Raw genomic sequence first — 17,267 nt, forward strand, 5'->3', positions numbered from 1 at the left:
TATCATTTTATGTATCCACAACTTGCTCAGTGTAGCATTTAAAAAAAAATAGTGTACAATATTCTCTTTATGCAATGTTGTTTTTCAACCATATTTAGTCTTTTTTCTGTTCATATTTAAGTGTTATAATATTTATTTTCTGGACAGTTAAAATATCACCATTTAGCCGGACCATCAGGACCATAATTTATAAAACGGTGGTGAATTTTTTATCTGACATACTGTACATGGAAGCATTTGTGAAGGAGCTTGTGGCGACAGCAAGTGGATAAAATTAGCATTACAACACAATCCATCCATCCATCCATCCAATACAATTTAAAATATTTGTTTTTCAATTTATAAACTTTAAATGATCATTTATTTCTGTGATGCAAAGCTGAATTTTCAGGATCGTTACTCCAGAGTCTTCAGTGTCACATGATCCTTCAGAAATGATTCTAATATTCTGATTTATTATGCGTGTTCTGCATAATATATTTGATAGTGGTTCAAAAGAACTGCATTTATTCAAAATAAAAACATATTTTCAAATAATATAAATCTCCTTTATGAATTTTTATCAATTGAACACATCCTTGCTGAATAAAAATATTGATTTATTTAAAAAAAAAAAATTAAATTAAATTTTTTTTATATATATATATATATATATATATATATATATATATATATATATATATATATATATATATATATATATATTACTTTTTATTCATCAAAGTATTATAAAAAATTATCACAGGTTATAAGAAAATATTAAGCAGCAGAACTGTTTCCACTTCCTTAGGTTGTCTTAACCAATTTCAACCTCAAGGTGGGAGTCAAACAAGACTTCAGAGTTTGTAGGACGATAAATCACATTAATTGTCATGATAATTAAGTTTGTACTTTAGACACTTTTAAAACACGAGTTCAACGGCTCAGATAAGCTTGTTTATTATTTACTTGTTTGCACTTTTTTTTTAATGAAATCCCCAAGTCCCTAATCAAATTATGGGACTTTAAAATGAACATGTTTATTCTATTATTTATAGCCAAATTGCCGAACATAGCAAAATTATATATTAGCTTTCTCGAGAGTTCAGGAGTAGTTTTCAGCCCATTCACGTGCATCATTCAGAGCACAACCGTTTCTTCTCTCACCGACCTACTTCTGTTTAATTGGATAAGCATTCAGACTCTACCGAGAGAGAGAGAGAGAGAGAGAGAGAGAGAGAGAGAGAGAGAGAGAGAGAGAGAGAGAGAGAGAGAGAGAGAGAGAGAGAGAGAGAGAGAGAGAGAGTGTGAGTGTGTGAGTGTGTCCTGCTGGACCCACACTGTGCAAACCGTTATCCACCTGCAAATAATGCGTTCACGGAATCTGCACATTCCTTGCTGACGTCACGCCGGATGGAATAATGGAACAGTCGCCGCGCGAAACACGCAGTCGGTCTGTTATGATGTTATGAAGTGCACTTTGGAATATTTCTGCGCCACACGGAATGTCCCACGGAAGCGCAAGTGAACAACAGGTGGATTCCGAGGCCAGGCCAGCCCTGGAAGTAGCCATACTTTTGTGTCTCTCCGCCCCTATGAGTAACCATAGCAAAGACACCGTAAAATCCAGCGTACCGGAAAGAAGCTGAATAACGCGCTCGCGATATGGATCGTTTCAGCCAGGTTTCAACGGTGACGTGACACTGGGAGCGTTAAGGACAAGGTTGACCACAGACACGGTTCATTCGGAATTATGTCACTTTTCATCTGATATCGTCTTGTGATAGACAGAGGCTGTGTATTTATATCCCAAGAGAGTGTTTGTAGACTTTTGGAGTTATAATGCCTGTCAGTAACGGATCGGTGATGGATTTGCCCTCGGAATATGTGAAAATAAAGGCGCATTACGGAGGGTGAGTGTTGTAAACTTTCACCGGCTAATGTTTTAAAGTCGGCCTGTTGTGCTGGCGTAAAGGTCGGAATATGTCCGGCTTTTGGCAGTTTAATGTAAGCAGAACATGTTTACTTTACTCCCACACCTGGAAAACTTCGGCATATTGAATGTTATGATAGTTCAGCGTTAGATGCATTTGATTGACTTTTAACAGATGTATTTTTATTTATTTTGGAGACGTTGTCTCTGCTGGCCTGTGACAGCTTAGTGCAGTTTACTATATAATAGTAAGAAAATAACAAATACTATTAATAAACTCTTACATAGCCTATGAAATGTTTAAAAAAAGTCTAAAGGTGCACTCAGTTCTGCTAATTAAAAAAAATACATATAAAGAAATTCAAATAAACAACACATTTATATAATAAATATATATCATTCAGAATCTTTTATTTTAGACGCAGGTGGCCAGCTCGTGTCATGGGTGCCACCATATTGAAATCACATGACCCAGCCATGCCATGCAATTGACCAAGTTATTGTTATTTATTTTTGTAATTTTTTTGACTAGCTAAAAGTAACTTACTGAGTGTATTTTTCAAATATTGAAATATTGTTGTGGTCTGAAGGTTGTGCTCTTTTGTTGCTCAAAACACCTCTACTGTTATATTATATACAGCATGCTGTTGCCTACATATTTCATTAGGATTTTAATTAGTATTATAAAATGACTTATTATAGTATTATAAGTTTTAGCAATTCAATTGTGAAAATTCAATCACATTTTTTTGATTCTGGTGGTTGCTTGAGAGCTCTGTTGAAGACTTTAAAGGGATAGTTCACCCAAAATGAAAAGTCTGTCATTAATTGCTCACCCTCATGTTGTTCCAAACCTGTAATAGTTTATTTTTCGGAACACAAATAAAGATCTTTTTGATCAAATCTGTCACTCTATAGACAGCTACACAACCACCACTTAAAGTTTAAAAGACTCTTAAAGTTCATAAAGAGATCCATATGAATGAAGTGGTTTATTCCAAATTAGACTAGACTAGATCACTTTATATGATGAACAGAATTAATTTAGGCTTTTATCAACATTCATCAGCGAACATATACAGAAGCTCACTAGATTGAATCTCATTGGTTCTCGCAAGTCAAGCGAACATGCTTGAGCTTCAGTTTACCACAACTGATGTGTCAGTTGATAAATGTTTATTTGTGAATAAAAGCCTAAATTAAATCTGATTCTCTTCAACATATAAAGTGATAATGTCTCTTTAGAATATTTTGAAATAAACCACTCAAATCATATTAATTAGTTTTACAAACTTTTTTGAACTTTGTAGGTGTAGTTGCATAGCTGTCAATAGAGGGACAGAAAGCTCTCAGATTTCATCAAAAATGCCCTAATTTGTGTTCTGAAGATGAATGAAAGTCTTACAGGTTTGGAATGGCAATGAGGGTGAGAAATTAATTAATGACCGAATGTCCATTTTTGGGTGAACTAACACTTCAGACCAGTGTCATCCCACCAGATTAGCTTAAACTGAATGAAGATAAGTGGCTGGTGCCACACATGACTTGAATTGGCTGCACTGGTTCTAACCCCTGCTATGGCTTCTGTCAATAAACAATAGAGAATTGTTTACTGTTTCCAACTTATTATCCTCCTCAGACTTTATATTTTGTTTTATGTTTTTGGCTAAAAGTGCCATGATGTAAGCGGTCAGGAGAGAGTGAGATAACACAAACACGTACTGTCTACATACATCATTGTGAATCATTGTTATTAATCACATCATCTCTCACTCAGCTTCAGTGCACATCGGGTGATATCACTCAGCTTTTAGTCAACAATGTGAATGATTTAGGCTCATTTCCGAAACTTTAGTAGTCGTATAGCATTCTTAAACAAGGCTGTAAGCACCATGTCTTGAATATGTATGAATTTAAGGTTTAGTTCACCCCAAAATGAAAATATCCCATAATTTACTTGCCTTTAAGCAATCCTAGTATATGACTTTCTTATTTCAGCTGAACACAATCAGAATTATATTAAAAAAATATCCTGGCTCTTCCAAGCTTAATAATATGATTGAATAGATAGAACTGAATAGAAGCTTTTGGGGCACTCCAAAAAGTGCATCAATCCATTATAAAGGTATTCCATACGGCTCAAGGGGGTTAACACAGGCTTTCAGTAAGATAAGCAATGTGATTTTTTAAGAAAAAGAAATAACATCCATATTTATAACGTTAAAAACTATAATCACTGGTTTCCGGTAATGGCCATACGCAAGTCTAGCTCTGGTGCAAGAGTGACACCTAGGATGGCTTAAGGGGTGACTAAATAATGGGATACATTTTACATTTTGGGTGAACTATCTCTTTAAATAAGACCATGGGAACATAGGGACATAGATTGTTCACTTAAAAAAAATCTCTGGGGTGGTTGTTTGAAAAATATTCATATTATAATCCAGCATTGAAAAGCATGAGATAATGCACCATAAATCATTGTTGGACTGCGTGCTTTAAATATTTATGCAACATTATGTCCTTCTGGCTGAGTGGGTGGAGAAAGACCTTTGAATCAAAAGCACAATACCTGATGGCGTGCCAGTGAACTTGGTATAGGAAGTAAAGAGTGAATCTAGTTCCTCAGTGTCTGTGGAAGTGTGAATTCCTTTTTACATGAGTGTGTAAAAGAGCTATCTGAATTTGGGTCAGCATTTTCAGTGCATTTTGAAAGCCTCAGTGATTCCCACTTCTAAAAATATTTTGGAGAAAGTTTGCACCAGACGGGACAGAAATGACAACCTGAGCCAGACAGTTGCCTAGCAACAAGTTATAAGCTTCAGTAATGACTCTTTTTCACAGATTCCAGGCACTGTTTATTCAAGCACAGGCCTCTAGGTTTCAGCCCAAAACATTTCATTGTTGAACATTCAAGAGAGAGATTACACGGTTTTAAATAGCACATCTCTTAGGGGAAATTGCTGGATACTCAATGTTGTTGACCCTGTTTATCACCTGAAGTGACACGTTTTGTATATTTGTACATTTGTAATAGACAGTTGTTGTTTGAAATGCTTGGTAAAAATGCTTTAAGCTATTTTGCCACACATAAAATGTCCCTATGACTTGACAGATTCTGATATTGCGTAATGCTTTGAATCTCAGTGACAGATATAGGCTATGCAAGCTGAAATGTGCCAATCAGAAATGCTCTACTTGTCTATCATTTTGCAAGTTTGGGTTCGCTGACATGTTTAAGAGGATAGTTCACCCAAAAAATGAAACTTCTGTCATTAATTACTCACCCTCATGTTGTTTCAAAGACTTTCGTTCATTTTTGGAATGCAAATGAAAATATTTTTGATGAAATCTGAGGGTTTTCTGTCCCTCTATTGCATAAATACCACTTTGACTCTTCAAAAAGTTTTTAAAGAGATCATAAAACTTATCCATGATTTTTAGTTCAGAATTTTCTGAAGAGACACGATTGCTTTTATTCACATACAAACATTGATCAGCGGACATAAACAGGTGCTCAACCCAACCTGCTTAACGCGCGAGAACAAACCTCTTGTGGAAGCTCAAACGTGCGGCGTAACACTTGAGAATGAACTCCATTTGTTCTTGAGGAAGCTCAAACATGCTGTGTAATACTGTCTCCTAACTAGACGTGAGGCAGCATGTGATAAAATGTATCTTTTCCACATTAATTCTAGTTAATTATTCTAAAATCTGCAAAAAATATCAAACATGTTTGATATCCTCCGACTGGATGGAATGCGATCGTCGTGACCATGATACACAATTTTTTGCGAGATCTGTGAAATCAAATCTGCAGACTGGCTCTGACTTTCGGCAACTAGAGCCAACTTGTTCAGACTGGAAAAGTGTCAAAAATCTGAGCAAAAGTTGTAAAATGATAACTGTGACTATATCAACATGCAATATTGTTGATGAAAAAAGATTGGACTGAAATATAATTAAAAAACGTCTGTGTATACACATCGATCAGGCATAACATTATGACCAGGTGAAGTGAATAACACTGATTATCTCTTCATCACCGTGACTGCACCTGTTGGGTGGGATATATTAGGCAGAAAATGAACATTTTGTCTCCAAAGTTGATGTGTTAGAAGCAGGAAAAACAGGCAAAGGTAAGGATTTGAGCAAGTTTGACAAAGGTGACATTGTGATGGCTAGATGACGGGTCAGAATATCTTTAAAAACTGCAGGTCTTGTGGGGTGTTCCCGGCCTGCAATGGTCATTATCTATGAAAAGTGGTCCACAAAAGCGGCAACAGGGTCATGGGCAGCCAAGGCTCATTGATGCACGTGGGGAGCGAAGGCTTGCCTATGTGGTCTGATCAATCAGATGAGCTACTGAAGCTCAAATTGCTCAAGAAGTTAATGCTGGTTCTGATAAAAAGGTGTCAGAATAATACACAGTTAAAATATAGAATTTATATGTTCAAAACATTTTTTCTGTATTTTAATTTTTAGTGTGTGTCAAAGCTGAATTTGTCACATGATCTATCAGAAATCATTCTAATATGCTTATTTCCTGCTCAAGAATAATTGTATTGTTATTATGGATTAAAAAAATGATAATTGTTATTTTACATAATTAACCATAAACAAACCTTCAGTTTAATATCTTAGCAATACACTGAATTAACACAATGTAAACACACTTATAAATGTAACTTCGCTCAACCATCGGCAGCCTGCGCTGCCAGCAGAGAGTTTAACTTGGCAGGTATTTTTCATTTCCATTTCCAGTGCTGGACTTTAGTCCAGGACTCAAGAGGTTCAGAGAGATTTGATTTGCTATAGCAACCACACAGACAGGTCTGTAGATAATGCTCACCTCCCGTAAATCACTACCATAAGGTGAAGCCACTGCAAATGTTAGGGTACATTATTTGTTTAAAATAAATAAATAAATAAATAAATAAATATTTAAAAAAGAGCATTTATGTGAGATGTCTGAATTCACTTCAGAAATGTAGTTTGAACTTGCTGTGAACAAAACATTCAGAATCAGTGAATAAATAGGCCTTAAATTCCACTTTAATCCTAAAGTTTCAGTGCTAAGTTTAGAACACAGTGACGACATAACAAAGACTGAAGCATCCTAAACCTTTTCCGTCATGCAAATCTACACAGCAAATTACTGAGGGATAAAAACCTGGTGTTGGGCATCTAGTGATAAAATCTGGTGTTAATTTACAAATATTATATGCTTTATCACTTGTTTAGTGTTAAAGCACAGTGTTTCCTTTGGGTGATAAAGCACAGTGTTTCCTTTGGGTGTTAACAATCAACATCTGCGCATGTGCAGAGCATTTTAAATTTCCCAGCTCATCCTTCGGTCTCTCCATCTTTATGGATTTCCCTGCACACACAACGGTTACAAGGACAAGGTATAGTATAATATTATTATCTTATCAACTTGTGATTTATTAATGAGCTTGTATAGTGAGTAACGTAGCCGATGTGGATGACTTAACTCTTAGCGTTTTTTTTTTTCTTTACCTCAGTTTAAATTTAGCGCGCTTTTGATCCGCCATTCAGTTTAACATAACTGAATAACCCCCACTAACACACTAAATTCGTTAATGGAGGACGAGATTTACGTAAGTGACTTAATTTCGTTGTATTAATTTTGTAATAATGTAGCAGCATTAACATTATGTGTCATTTTTTAACTCACTGGACTTGGATAGTTATTTCTTCTCATTTGGCATAACGTTAAGTATCTTTAGGGCTTCCAACCTTTATAAGACCGTTTATATCTTTCACCCCGTAACTACGAGTTAATTCTGGTGTTTTGAAATGTCATTCAAATGAGAAAGCAGACGTTAATCGAATGAATTAATTGCTCTTATTTTTTTTTTCTTGTGTGACGCCAGGGCTCGATCCCTGGCCGAGCACCCACGGATAGCACGGTCCATCATTGTCGGCGCTGCGCATACTGATCGCCCTGCAACATTTTGCGAGTGAAATGCTCTGTGTGTTCTAGCAATCTTCTCGTGGTACTTTGATAACATACACCGACCATTCTGTACAGCGCTCCAAAATGTCGAAAACATCGTAGGACACGCTTTTCTTCATGAACTGCTTCAGTCATATAGAAACTCAAGATTGAGTACGAGTGTGCAATGTCGTGGAATGTATACGCCAAAACTCATTTTGGCGTGCATATGATACGCTGTTTTTTGCGTGCATATGATACGCAATTTATGGCGTATTATACATACGAACCCCCCACCCCACTACCCTAAACCTACCCAAGAGACCGTGTCATATATACGCCATATAAGTGCGTATCATATGCACGCCAAAATGAGTTTTGGCGTATACATTCCACGACATTGCACACTCATACTATTTGACATTTTTCGTCTTATTTTGTATTAGTTGAGCAGACATGCATTAGTGCCCTTCCATGCGCGATTTTTTCTGTACAACTTAGTTCTAGCCTTTTCTAGTTGTATTGTAAATCTGTAACAGTAGTGCTTATGTTTTGAATATAACGTTTTCTTGCTATGTGTTGGTATAAAGATAACCTGAAGTAAAACACAAAGTGACCTGATTATTTTGAGTCTTTTAGTTTGCTTTCTGCTTTGGAGGATTTTTGTTTCATGGAATATTTTTTATTATTGCAGAAGGAAACCACTTAAGGCCACAATCTATGTATGCCCTTGGCATTATTACTCTACAAACCTAAACGATCCTGAAAGGAAGACAGGCTATGCAAGTATCTCTGCTTGTTGATTGAAGATGTTTGAAACTTTATATCTTAGATTTTTTTAATGTGTTTGTTTTAACCAAATGTGTCTCTTTAACAGGAACGATACTATGTGTTTGGATCATTTTGAGGAGCGCTATCAACGCCAAGATCGTGGGATCGATGAATTGGGAAAGCAAGAACTGACAAAATGTAAAAATGCGTACATTGAATACAATGTAAGTCTCTTTGGATAAAATCATCTGCCAAATGTAAATGTATTAATTTATAAAGGAATAGTATTTTTTATCAGAATGAATTACAAACCAGACAGTTTTTTAACATTAAGGTTGATTTAATATATACAATGTTGAATATTTGTATTTTCAATTAAAACATTACTTGAGGAATGTTTCTTTGTTTAATCTTGTTTGAAACGCAGTAGAGATTTATCATGGTAAGATGTTATAGCATTGGAGTATAACAAGAAATTGTTTTATTCAATTATATGTGTGACTACAATGGCTTACTGTAGCGATTCCCGGCGAAAGCAAGAACTGACAAAAATGTTTTTTTTTTATTTATTAAAAATGGTATTGAATGCAGTGTAAGTCGCATTGGATAAAAGTGTCTGCCAAATACATAAATGTAATGGAATTGATATATTACAATTTCAATAAATATTCAAATAAATTTGTAGTCACTTGATTTTTTTGGGGAAAAAATAAAATAATATATATATAAATTGTTTTAAATTTCATTCACAGTGCCATTTTAGTATTTAAGTATTTACATTAAATAAACATTAAATACACTGGGTGTGTGAGATTAATCACCATAAAGTGTTAAATGTACACTTATGAGTAATACATTTCTCAACACCTTGAGTGACTAAAAAGAAACACTAACACAGTGTTTGTATAACGAACACTTTCGTCAGTGTTGTTTTAACACTAGCAAAGACGGACCTGTATGTTCACCCGGAAAGTGATAATTTTAACACCCGTGGTGATAAATCTCCCAACATGTTTTTTGCTGTGTACTCTGTGGGAATTTGAATATATATCCAGTACTGAACCCTATGACACTGTTCTCCATATAGACAGGACATTTGTTTAAATTCACTGAGCTTCTTCTCTTGTGTGGGCTTCTCCATTGTCTATTAGTTGCACCATTTCAGGTTGGTTTTCTAGTTCTGTCTGAACTCAGCGAGCGGGGTGTGTTCTTGATGATTCAGCCTGTGCATATGAGCTACAGCTGTTCCCATATCTGCACTAAACTGGACAGCTCATCCAAGGGGTTGAGGATTGTTTCTTTATAACAAAAGAGGAAGGCATGTACTTTAGTTATTTACCATGGAGCCAAAGATTTCATTCTAAAAGAGAGTTTCTGAATTCACCACAGGCCAGAACCCTCTGTTTAGTTACGACATTTAAAACTATTCTAGAAATATTCTAGAAAATAAATATTGGAAAAGTATAAATTATGTATTTATATACAGGCTTGTTTATATCGGCCATCAAAAACAAAATATTGGTTGACCACTAATTCTAAAGTAATAAAAACATAACGGTTCATTATGTAAGGTCTGAAAACTGAAAACATAGTTATGTATATATTACATTTTACATACTATTACACTATTACAATTGTAATACACACTTAGCCCTGTCACGATAACAAATTTTGCTGGACGATAAATTGGCCAAGAAATGATTGCAATAAATGATAATATTGTCGTTCTGAGACCATTTTCATCTAAAATAATGATAATGGAATAATAATGCAGGTACACCTTTTCAAAGATCAATAAACTTTTATTTCTAAAGACTAGTTAACACTGAAAACGCAAAACATTTTAAATATCCACATTAAATGAACAAAACAACCAAAAACAATAAAAGCGATGGACTCTCAGTCTGTTAACAAAAAATGCACTGAATAAATACCAAAAACAATAAATTATTGTGTTTTAGGTGCATATTAGGGGCGGGACGATTCACAAAACCCACGGTTCGGCTCGTATCACGGTTTTAGGTTCTCTACTGTTTTTGTTGTTTTTTTCTTTTAATCATTAACAGTCCAGAAATGTACTTTAGCATATGATATATAGCTTAATTATCCACAATTTAGGATACAGTATTAAAATAAAAAGGTTATATCATGTAATCATGCACATACTGAACTTGACCATCTCTGAGGATAACTCGGTGAGATTTTGATACAGCGATAGTGAAGACATTGATGACATGCTTTTCATTTATTTGGCAAAAAAAGGAGAATGTGTATTGCTATCTCTACAGGAACTCATGTGCCTTTTTAGCACACAAAGACTGAACTGAAGAATTAACTTGCATTTATCAAACTGCCAACTTCAGTGTAGCTTTAAGCCTTGTTTATACTCAACGCGTCCGCACGATATAACGTCAACGCTGAGTGCGCGAGACCCCATTTTGCTTGGCGGTGTGCACGTGAAATTTTGTAACTTTGCGTGCGGCTCGGTAACCCAGCAATAGTTCAGGCGAATCTGGCCGAGCATGACGTCTCATCACCCAGTCTGCGCATCGAATATAAACAACTCCCCAAACGGACGAGGCGCGCGCAGTCAGCAAGAGAGATGAGGAAAACAAACAAGCATGCAAATGGAAACTATCGAGGCCGATCAAGCTCTTTTTTTTAAACCTACGATTAATTGATTTACTGACTTTTGTGACAGGCCTATACACACTGCACCTTTAAGCACGCTACTGTTTCTGTAAGCTTTTTACATTTTTTGGGAAATAAGTCTCATCATGGTTGCAATTATTTAACATATAAAAATCATTTTTCCCCTCTTTTTATATATTTAAAAATGTTGTGGCAAAGCTGAATATTTTGCATCATTACGGCAGTCTTTAGTGTCACGTGAGCTTTCAGAAATCATTCTAATGTGCTGATTTGAGATAATTCACCCAAAAATGAAAATTATTTCATTTTTTACTCACCGTCACTCACCTAAGATTTCTGTCATACCATTGACAACACAAAAAGTTAATAAAGAGATCATAAAACTAATCCATTTGAATATAGGATTTGAGTCCCAAAATTTCTGAAGAGACACAATGACTTGATATGATGAACAGAAGGTTGAATTTAGGCTTTTATTGACATATAAATATTCATCAACTCACACATTATCATGGTAAACTAAAGCTCAAACATGTTCACTTGATGTGTGAGAGAAGCAATGAGGTTCATTCTCGTGTTATGGAGCACCTTTGAGCTTCCCCAAGAACCGAAGAGGTTTTCGAGCAGGTTTGCTGAAACAGCTGACCGCGGGGGTCTTATGGCATTTTTTTGGATGGTGTTTTGGATAGCAATAGTCCATTTCTATCCAAAACACCATAATGTTATTGCTTTTTATATGTTTTTTCTTGTAATGGTTGTCAGATGATTTTCACATAACTCAGTCTGTAGGGCGCTAATTTACACTATACAATTATGAATCATAAAAAGAGGTTTAGCTGCTGATAATTAAGCTACTGTTTTTTAAATAGTTTAAACATTTTTTTACAAGGTGGCTATCTTGTTAAATCTCTGCTGAATCTCAGTGATTTCCTTAGAGGAGTTTATTTCTTGCAGTTGTGATAGCTGCTAGAGTCACCCCTTTGTCAAATGTTTAAGTTTATGTTATTCTGTGCCAGAGCAAAATGCCAAATGCCTGTGTGAGCATTAACAAATCAAGAGTTCAGATTGAGCCAGAAACTTCTTGTTTATCACCTCTGTTCTTCTTCTATTCAGTGCAAATAACATTATTGCCACTCTTATGATTCTCTTATGACTCTATTTCAGAACCAGCATTCTCTCTTTTATTATAGAGTGAGAAATTAACACCTCTGAAATTACTTAATTTAACTGTTGGCATCCTCAGGGATGGTTAACACTTATTAATGTTAATCAGAAATGTTTCACATGGGTAGCTCTGGAATTTAATTTCCCTCCCAGCCTCTTCAGTTGCGTCAGAGCCGAGCGAAGCACGATCCGAACGGCAGCTGCTCGAGGGAGTCCTGACATTTATCAGTCGATCAGGCCTTAGAGAGTCGTGTAGTAGGAGATCTTTCACCCACAGCTTCAGTGCCGGCCAGTCGCTCGGGGGCTGAGAATGGTGGGGGACGGATGGAGGCATAAGGGCAGAGTGGCAGAAGATGAACTCATGATGAAGGTTTCCCCGCTGAGGGGCAAGCTGCTATAGAGCTCATCTCAGCAGAAACACACACACACACACAGAGTATTTTCCATCTATATAGAAACTGTGGGTGGTTTGTAGGCTGATTTGTGTAAAAAAAGAAGCTATATTTATGTCTAATGTGTAAATGTCTAAATTTGCTAAATATTCTCTATTTCTAAATTAGATTTTTTATTTAGCTTTTTATAAGGAAAAAGTTAAGCAAAAATAAAAATTGCAATTAAACAAAGCTCAATTATGATTAGACAGACATAATTGAAGTGATATTTATAAATATATTTTATTTTAGCAAGTAAGGATTTTAAATAAAATATTAATTGTCTATTGTATAAATTGAGTATTCAACATCTCTAAATGTTTTTAGCTTTTTATAAGGCCGGAAGATACATAATTTAACATAACATAACTTTAGCTTTTAATAAAAAAGGTTGCAAAAAAACTCTTTATATGATTACATAAATAATTTATTAAATTTATAATAATATTAGATAATAAATTATATTTTAATTTGTTGTCACAGTAATTTTTCAGCATTAAAGGTGCACTATGTAGTATTTTTGCAGTAAAATATCCAAAAACCACTTGGCCAGTGTTATATATTTTGTTCAGTTGAGTACCTACAATATCCCAAATGTTTCCAACTATTTGTAAATTGTGAGAAAATTGCTATTTTAACTAAGGACCGAGATGTTTCAGCATAGCGTTTGAGCGCGTCGCCTGTCAATCGCGTCATATCTGCGCTACCCTTGGTTTTATTCTGCAGAAGCACTTTTCCCTTAGCAGTGTGAACATGTCACAGCAGCGCCGAGCGAACACACAGAGTAACGTCATAACATCATTTTAAACACACTTAAATGTATCTAATATGATAACCCGAGCTGCTTTACCTTATAATCATGACCGGAAAAAGCGGAAGTGCGTGCGCCCGGCGACTGTGTCCCGTCCCGTCATAATAAAAGTCCCGGTCCTCGCGAGGCGTGTGTGTGCAACAATCGCTCCAGCAGCCGTGCTCTTCATACTACAGTAACGTTAATAACTGCATCCATGAACGTGATTTCTGCCCGAGTCCTATTTTCCACCGACTGTGAGGTGAAGATACTGTGCTCACACTTGCCGTCATCAAACTACGCCTTTGTTTTGAATAGGCGGATGGAAAGTTGCATAGTGCACCTTTAACGAAGGATCTAAAAAATAGTAATAAGAATATCATTTAAGTATGCAGGTAAGATATTGTTCTTCACAAGTTCTCAGCTGGTCAAAATACCATCATATGTAGGCTACGCACACATACAACAAGTGCATGTAGGCTCTGTTTAATCAAATCCGACCAATTAGATTGTGAACATACCCCGCCTTTATGTTCATTATCTTTAGGTTCAGCGTTTAAATGCCAATGTGAATGCTAGCAACCCATGCATTAAATACTGTGATGGAAATACCATGATAATAATTTCATATAGTATTGAGTGATTCTAGGATTGAGGTATAATTAGAATTACGCCCTAAAGAAAGATAAACGATTGTTAAATCCACACATAGACACATTAGTCCTGATGCCTAAGAAGGCTCTTTTGAGGCCAGCGATGATTTAATCATTCATATGTTAATTAATATGTAATAATAGGTTTGCAATTGTGTACACTGAACCTCCCTTTCTAGCTGAAGTGATTCTGAACACAGCACCAAATGATGTTTTCTTGTGCTTGGCTCTCCCTGAGGCAGCTCTTTCCACTATGCAGTGTGAAAGTGGGGCAGGGACCAGACTAGGCAGCTGTGTACTAGAGGTTTGAAAGAAAAGTCTCTTGTGTATCCAAACAGATGTGGCTTGTTTAGCTGTGGATGGACAGTTTCAGTCCAGTGTTGCAAATTAAAGCTACAGAGAACATTTAGAGATGCATGGTTTCTTATGTGATTCTGGGCAGTTTAGGCACATGCCTCGATGCCATGCTGATGCCATGCTAATGTCTTCCTCTTAATATTAGATCTCCCCCTAGGTTGCTATAAAGCATCCTTAAAACTAATTTATGTTCTTTATGTTTTAACTGATGGTGTAAATGTTTTCCCATGTGCCCTCAATGTTTATATCTAATGTGTAATTCTGTTTTGATTTTGTTTTAATGCTCTTATACAGTACTTTGGTCTGAACCTTGGTTGTTTTAAATGTGCTATATAAATCAATAAACTAAACTAAACTAACTTGCCATCCTAATGGATAAGGTGATAAACAGACTAGGTAAACTGAGCAAAAATCTGCTCTGTTGTGCTTTACTAATTTAAAATAGAATATCAGAGTTAGCATTAGCAGTAACTAATGTCTGCAAAACTAATTTATGTACTATTATAGTATTAATTTAATATATTTAATTTAAAAAAATATATATTTAGTTTTAGTTTACATGTATAGAAATGTTATGTTTGTTAATTTTATTATTAGTTATTTTTATATAAATCATTTTATTTAGACACATTAGATAAACATTTTTGAGTTATGATGTTCCCAATTTGAACTAAGCAGAACTATCAAGCTTTGTGTTTGTAGTAAGTACACGTATGCACGTTAATTGCTCTTAACTTGAAGAACCGAGTTAGCTAACTAGCAATTAACATAAAATATTTAGTTAATAAAATTATTTAGTTAAGTTCTAGTAAATCAAATTATTTTTTTACTTCACTGTAAACCCTAAGCTGTCAAAAAAAGTTAATAAAGAGTTAATAAACTCAAAGTAAGTCAGTTTAAGTCAGATTTTTATTTTGTACTCATATTTTATTGTTCTTAACTTGAAATATTTTTAGTACACTTATATATACATTTAAATTAAAATGATCAGTTTATCTCAATATAAATATTTTTCTAGCTATAACAAACTAATTCAGAGTTAAATGCTTACTTGCTAATTTGCTAACAATAGCATTGTATAGCACTTACTGAATGAGTACAATAAAAACATGTAACTTACCTGCTCTCAAACCCACATTAACAGAAAATCTTCTAAATTAGGATAACAAAACATTAATCGCTATACTAAATCTCCCTTACCTTTAATCTTGCCCACAAAAAACATTATACAACACTTAATTTAAAATTCCAGCCCAGTTTCAGTTAAACTTGAGTTAATCTAAATGAAAAGAAATGAGTTCATACAACTCAAAACAATGAAACTTTCAATACTTGAAATATGTTAACTCAAAAGAAAAAGAAAGTTCTAAATACTCACAGTTAATAACTGAACTAATTAGTTTAATTTAAGTTTGTACTACTCAAACCAACTAAGTATTTTGAGCATCAGAGTTTGCATAGTTGACTAACCTCTTGACTTTCTGTACTTGTAGGGCTGTTGTAGTAGCTTTGCGGATGCTAATTAAAGCATAAAAATGGCTGCTAAAAATGGAACAAAATTATAATCTAAAACTTGTTGACTTCACTAAATGAATTGTTAGTTGTTGACTAGTCAGCTATCGGGACCCATTACTTACATCAAATATTGTTATACAACAGCTAGTGTTTAAATGCAGAAGTCCAACTTTAGGTTGCGTCTGCGAAATAACTCATCTTGTATCATTTACCTTTAAACAAACAAATCCCATTATACGGAAGCAGATTCAATCTGTTCTCAGATCTGTATGAAGGTGCCTTATGTTATTTATTTATTTATTTATTATTTTTTATAGGGACATGCTAATCTCTGACTTGGATTTGACCATGACGTACACTGAGGTGTGCGAGGAGGTGAGAAAGATGTGTGGTGTCCGCAGAGAGATGCCGATAACACTCAAGTGGATTGACGATGAAGGTATATATAACCTTTGAACTTTGGCCATAAGTGACATCAACAGAAAAAGAAAGTTGTTTCTGAAGTAGTACAAGTTAGTATATTTTGATTAAAGAAGACAAAATGTTTCTCTGTTTGGAATAACATGTAAATTAATCATTCACAATAAGATTATCATTAAGATAATCATTAAGAAAGCAGATGTGGGGTTGTGCCTATAATAAGTGTAAGTGTCGCTTTGGATATACACATCAGCTAAATCAGCTGTTTTCAAATGTGTTGATGTCAGGGGATCCTAAATATGACAATTCCCCATATATATTTATATTAATATTTATATATATTTTTACATTTATATAAAAATATTTCATAAATATAAACATGATTTATATTTTACATTTGTAAAAATGTTCGGTCAAAGCTGATTCGAAAGACCGCCGTTCGCCAGTTTCTGTGTTTACTAGAAGCGCGCAACTCGGCCGTCGTCATTATGGCCCCGCCCACCGACTCTATACATGATGTGATTGGCCCAGCAAGATTTAGGCGATTACAGCTCAGAAGGGTATTGAGAGTTGCTAGACGACACTCACGGGCAGATTATATTTGCTGCCGCTAGGGTGCGTCTAGATTTCTAGGCTACAATTT

At 35.0% G+C, this 17,267-nt stretch overlaps 1 protein-coding gene across 1 annotated transcript in view; it reads left to right on the top strand.

Annotated features, from left to right (window-relative positions):
• Positions 1-1,300: 1,300 nt before the first annotated feature.
• The window catches only part of prkcz (protein kinase C, zeta), a 149,752-nt gene continuing 133,785 nt past the window's right edge, over positions 1,301-17,267 (top strand). The window contains exons 1-2 of the mRNA XM_067414071.1: positions 1,301-1,892; positions 16,522-16,643. Coding sequence (XP_067270172.1) covers positions 1,822-1,892; positions 16,522-16,643 — 193 coding nt within the window. The 5' untranslated portion in view covers positions 1,301-1,821. The remainder of the gene's footprint in view (positions 1,893-16,521; positions 16,644-17,267) is intronic.

Source organism: Pseudorasbora parva, chromosome 13 (genome assembly GCF_024679245.1).
Source record: "Pseudorasbora parva isolate DD20220531a chromosome 13, ASM2467924v1, whole genome shotgun sequence".
Classification (NCBI taxonomy): domain Eukaryota; kingdom Metazoa; phylum Chordata; class Actinopteri; order Cypriniformes; family Gobionidae; genus Pseudorasbora; species Pseudorasbora parva.